Source organism: Pongo abelii, chromosome 17 (genome assembly GCF_028885655.2).
Source record: "Pongo abelii isolate AG06213 chromosome 17, NHGRI_mPonAbe1-v2.0_pri, whole genome shotgun sequence".
NCBI lineage: Eukaryota > Metazoa > Chordata > Mammalia > Primates > Hominidae > Pongo > Pongo abelii.
The window spans coordinates 35,311,071-35,317,070 of NC_072002.2; the positions used below are offsets into that span (position 1 = coordinate 35,311,071).

The window sequence follows — 6,000 nt, forward strand, 5'->3', positions numbered from 1 at the left end:
ACTGCACTCCAGCCTGGGCAATGGAGCCAGACCCTGTCTCAAAAAATAAAAAAAATTTTTTTTTAAGGCCTTGGAAATGTTCAGTAACACTGTACTGACTAGGGATTCCCAAACACTGGGTCCAGGAACCAGTGGCAGTCCTTGGTGGGATTTGCATGGCTTGCAGCAAAATGAGAACAATAAAGATATATAGTTAAGTTTCCATAAAGTAACCAGATCTAAGGCTGTCCTTCAGTATGAAATTCTGTTACTTTTTAAAAAATTAAACATACTTTCCTTTAAAAAGCAAGAGTAATAGTAGATAGTACATTTTTTAATGTTCTTAATTGGCAATTAAAAAATTACGAAGTTGGCCAAGCGCAGTGGCTCATGCCTGTAACCCTAGCTCTTTGGGAAGCCAAGGCAGGAGGATCGCTTGAGCTCAGGAGTTGCAGACCAGCCTGGGCAGCATGGCGAAATCCCCATGTTTAAAATTAACCAGGCATGGTGGTACGTGTCTATAGTCCCAGCTACTTGGGAGGCTGAGGCAGGAGGATCGCTTCAGCCCAGAAGTTCATGACTGCAGTGAGCTAGGACCAAGCCACTGCACTCCAGCCTGGGTGACATAGCAAGACCCTGTCTCTAAAAAAGAAAAAAATAATTATTAATTTAAAAAAATTTACAAAGTTGACAACTCTCTGTAACTATATAGACTAAACTAGTTATATCTTAATTTTTCTGAATTTTGGAATTCAGGCATCTGGAAACATTTAGTGTAGATGAGAGTCATGCTAGAACCTAATGAAGAGACTGCAGTGCTGAAAGAATTTGAATGAGGCATATTTGGGAGAGATCATGGAAACATCAGAAAGATTTGGGTGTAGACTTCTGTATAGTAAAAGACAATTAAGCTGAGCATTCCTTTGCTTTTGGTCATTTGGTAGGAAATAGGCTTGGAATCATGTTCGTGAATTTCTCTAATAAACATTGATGTCTTAGCTAGCCTCCAAAGATTGCCCCCGATGAACTATGTCTCCAATATTCACACCCTTGTGGCATTCCCTCCCATACTGAATCCGGGCTGGGGTCTTGTGACCTGCTTTAACCAGTACAATGCAGCAAAAGTAGCACTGTGCCAGCAGGAGGCCTAAGCTCTGAGGGTGCCTGGCAGCTAACAGCTGTATGCTCTGGGAAGTCAGACTAAACTGAGATCACCATGGTGTGAGGAAACCCAAGCTAAGTAACCACATGAACGGATCACATGGAAGACAACCAAGGAATCCTACAGACCTTGAGAACAGAGACCCCAGACTGGCCCATTCCAGCAGCCCCCAAGCTTTGATGGCACGTAGAATAAGAAACAAGCTGATCCCTCCAAGCTCTCTGCCCATACTGCAGAATCATGGGCAAATAATAAAATGATTGATACTTTTTTTTTCTTTTTAGTAAAATAAATGTATTTTAAAAATACTTTTAGGAAGCTGCAGAATGGCGACTGAGTGCTTCTTGATAAGTTTGCAGTGTTAGTTCTATATAGGCTCCCTTCTGTGCTTCTGTTTTTGCAAAGACCTTGATTAAATTTATTCCCTCAGCAGCCTGAGCCTTGGCCTCTTGAGCCGACTGGCCGTCTGGATGGAGCATGTGATACAGCTGGACCAAGTTGGTTGCATCATCGATTAAATCTCTCTGAATCTGGTCAATCAGCAAACCATCAATCTTTTTATTATTTACAAAATACCACACCATTCCACCAAAGTATCTCGTTGAACGTAAAAGGTCATATTTTCCATGTTTATCTATATCTTCATAGGTCTTGTGATGAACCTTGATATACTCAGTGGAATCTGGCTCAAACTGGGCAAAGCAGAGATTGAGGACATCAACATGCCTGTCCTGGCTATACATAGTCCTAAGATTCTCTTCCTGGAAAATTATTGGTGTCAAAATTTTACGACCTTCTTTTGGGAAATAAACTTGTATCATTCGGTCCCGTTCTTCCCAAAAGGCTTTGCGTAGTGTGCCACTTGGTTCTCTGACGACAATAAAACGCTCCCGGTGTGGTATGCTATATGATATATCAGTAAACACATATTTGGTTGTTTCTGTTCCTTCCAAAATCTTATCTTCAGCTAACACATCATTTATTGGTACTCGCTCTTCCAGAACTGGTGGCATTTTTAATCGTACTTTAGCTGCCTCAACTGCCTGTCTTGTAGCCTCTTCCAACTGTGCCTGAGTCATTAGCTTATAGGTTGGTGGCTTCAGTTCTTGTATAGCTGGCTTAAAAGTCTTCTGCAAGTTCAAGCCTGTCATTTTCGTGAGTATGCTTTGAACTTCCTCATCCATAAATGTAGGTTTCTTGGTCTCTGGGCTACCAGATTCTGCGGCGTCGGAGCTGAACCGGCGGCGTGGCAGCCCCATCTCGAAAGAGCAAGGTTGCGGTTGGAGCAGGCCACCGTGCCAGGGCTGGATTCGAGCCCGCAAACAGACCCGTTCCACGCCCGGAGAACTCCTCAAGAGGCTCCACAGCAATACACTTGTTCTGAGGGGCGCCATGATTATCAAATGATTGATACTTTGAGCCACTAGGTTTTGGCATAGTTTTACAGCAATGCAAGACAAAACAGTTGAATTTCAGAAAAGAATTAATCATAAGTAAATATATAGAGAGATATATGTTGGGAATGCCTTTTACACTTCTTTATATTACCCACTATGAAAGGAAGCTGCCCACAATAGACCCTTGGTAAAGGAATGACAGACTAACTCATGTTAATCTTCACTTCAGTGGAAACTCTGTCCAAAAGAAATGTAAAAGCTTTTTAAACAAATTAAAGAATGATTTCAGGTGTTTTAAGTTATTACAAAATTATCGTATTCTCATGTAAACACATTCTACCTGTTTTTCTATTTCCTCAATTTAGAAGATAATCATGTTTATTGTATTTCAAAAACATACCAAAAATGCAGGTATGATCACACATCAATTCTAATTCAGTGCTATAAATTGCATGTTATTTCAAAAATGCATACCACAAACGTGTTAACAATGTGATGTGGCTAAGTTCCTATAGAAACTTTAGCTAACATTTCCAAGAAAGTATGATACTTATTATGTTTAATATAACTTTCCAAAGGGCAATACCTTTTTTTTCCACATAGAATAACTTCACTTGATACTGAACAACTTTAGTAAACAGAAAGTTGTAAAAAATTAAGTTCAGTTCTGTTTTAACAGGTTGGTTTTATATGATTAATATTTACCCATAAGTAGTTTATCTGTGTATATTTTCCTAGATCTGAAAAGCGAATCAAGAGAGTATGTTCCTTTACCTAAGAGTACTCCTTTTGAAATCAGTCAAGCTTTTCTTTCCACAGGACATTCAGGCGTGGGAGTACATGTATTTTGACATTTTTAGATCTACTATGGCCTTGATGCTGCCTACGCAGAGTTGGGGATGTAGGCATCTATCAAGATTACAGCAAGGAAAAGTGTAGGGCAAGCTGTGAGCACAGAGTACCCTTACGGCTTCTCCTGACTCACCCTGGAATGCCTTCCTCTAACATCTGTTTTTTATTTCTTAGAAGCTGCTATTCCATTCAACTGCAAAAATACTTGCACTGACCCTAGAAACAGAATGAAGAAATAGAGGGAAATGGATTTTTGTAAAACAATTACTTCCCTGCTTTATGCCATTGCCATTTTGAGAACCCTACTCTTATCATACTCACAACCCCAAGCATGCAAATGGCTGATATTACAATTTATTCTAAGGGTGGGGGCTGTTATGTTTGTGGAATTTCTGAGATAGTTGGTATGTCGCCATAATAAGAGAAGGAAGCCCAGATCAAGGAGATACACATAGCTGGTTACATACTCTTTCTCATTTTTTTGTAACAGCTTCCTATCCAGATTTCCCCCTCCCACCCAGCACCACTCCACTGAGTTCCAAGACCAAGTGTACTTTCTGTCCTATTACTTTTTAGGTTCTGACATCTTCCTCTTTAATGTTCCTAAACTGGTGACTTGCCTTTTTTTGGCAGTGACAGGCTCGTCACTCAATATCTACTTCTCTTTTTTATTTGTCATAACTTTTATCACTCATCTCAGTCCCAACTTTCAGACTTCCATACCAAACACTTGGAAACAGAAAAATGTTTCTGACATTTCACTGTTTTCCCCTCCCTTCTGTCATTCAAATACCTCCCGAAATGTAACCCCCTCCCTAAAAATCTCTCTAAGTGGAAGAGAGACACTGATTCCTTATGCCCACCCATATTTATATAAATGTTACCCTTACACTCTCTATGTCCTTTCTTAATAGCCATGATAACTCATATACTTTACCCCTTTTAATTTGCAGTGTAAATACTCTGCTAGTTGAATTTATACATTTGTTTTTGTTTATGTGTTCTTGTCATTGCTGCTTCATACATTCCCTAGAGCATAGGCTAGGACTTTAAAAGCAATAATCATGTTTTTCTTTTCATTGTAAAAATAGTTCATGCTTATTTTTAAAATTTTGGAAAATATGGAAAAGTAAGCAGAGAACAAAAATCACCCATATTCCCACCACCCAATTACCATCACTGTTGATGTTTTTGGAGTTTCCCTTTTCATCTTTTTTCTCCCTCTGCAATTGTTTGTTCATTTTATATGCTATATGTATAATTATTGTATACATTTTTACAGCGTACAGTCTTATATTTACTCTAATTGTAACTTTTGAAACCTGTGTAATATTCCATTCTAGAAATTTACCATAGTTTGCTTAACCATTACTCTGTTCATCTATAAATAATGCTACTGTAAACATCTTTGTACATAAAGTTGTTTTTTTTTGTAAATAATTTTATTTATTCCTTGATGATTTAGAGGGACTATCTTCAAACCAGTACAAATATTTCATACATAATACCTGGCCTTTTTCTAAGCAATTCAGTAATTTGTTGCACAATAAGCTACCTCACATATTTCAACAAGAAATACATTAAATTTGCGTAGTGAAGACATTACATAATGAATTAGGACACAATTAAAATTTGCTTTAAATATTTCTTTCAGGGAGAGGACACCACACTTCTACTCAATGAAGAGAAACATTTTTACAGTCCAGAGGTCTTTTATTTTTTTAACACCTATGATGCCATGAATTCATAGGGAATAGGTTCCAGCAGCTCAGGCTGCTTCCCATTGGTTCTCACACAGTGTGCTTCTCTGGGTGGAGCAGGCTGGCGCTTCAGTTGAACCCAGGTACCCTTCTCTTTGGCTTCTTTATTTTTCTGACCATTTTCCTTCAAGCGTTTCAGGAAGCTATCTCGGCTCTTAGAGAGCTTAATGTGCTCAATACGCACATTAATTCTTTTGGCAAGAATCTTGCCCTTGTTTGTTTATGCAATGCCAACAGCATGCTGGGGAACACTGTAGACTCTTCCAGTTTTGCCAAGGTAACACTTGTGAGGCATTCCTTTTTGGACAGTACACATTCCCTTGATGTCTACAATGTCACCTTTCTTATAGATTTGCATATACGTGGCCAAAGGAACAACTCCATGTTTTCTAAAAGGCCTAGAGAACATATATCGGGTGCCTCTCCTCTTTCCCTTTGTGTTCCTCATTTTGGCGAATTACTGGAAAATGGCGGTTCTGGCCAAAAGGAAGGGAGTTTTTGTTTGTTTGTTTGTTTGTTTTAATTTGGTAATACAAGTTTATGCTCCCACTATTAGTAGTTGCGTGCCTTCTTATTTATTTTTATTTATTTATTATTATTTTTTTTTTTGAGATGGAGTCTCACTCTGTTGCCCAGGCTGGAGTGCAGTGGCCGATCTCTGCTCACTGCAACCTCCAACTCCCGGATTCAAGCAATTCTCCTGCCTCAGCCTCCCGAATCACTGGGACTACAGGGCGCACCACCAAGCCTAGCTAATTTTTTGTATTTTTAGTACAGACAGAGTTTCACCACGTTGGCCATGCTAGTCTTGAACTCCTGGGCTCAGGTGATCCGCCTGCCTGAGCATCCC

At 39.2% G+C, this 6,000-nt stretch overlaps 1 protein-coding gene across 1 annotated transcript; it reads right to left on the reverse strand.

Moving 5' to 3' along the window:
- Positions 1-1,408: 1,408 nt before the first annotated feature.
- LOC129051660 (small ribosomal subunit protein mS22-like) lies at positions 1,409-2,542 on the reverse strand. The gene has a single exon (XM_054538180.2). It carries the CDS (start codon positions 2,533-2,535, stop codon positions 1,453-1,455), a length of 1,083 nt encoding a protein of 360 aa, XP_054394155.1. The 5' UTR covers positions 2,536-2,542; the 3' UTR covers positions 1,409-1,452.
- Between the last annotated feature and the right edge of the window lie 3,458 nt (positions 2,543-6,000).

Bases quoted from the DNA above. Each gene is read 5' to 3' on its own strand.
- LOC129051660 (XM_054538180.2), bottom strand. From the start codon at position 2,535: ATGGCGCCCCTCAGAACAAGTGTATTGCTGTGGAGCCTCTTGAGGAGT.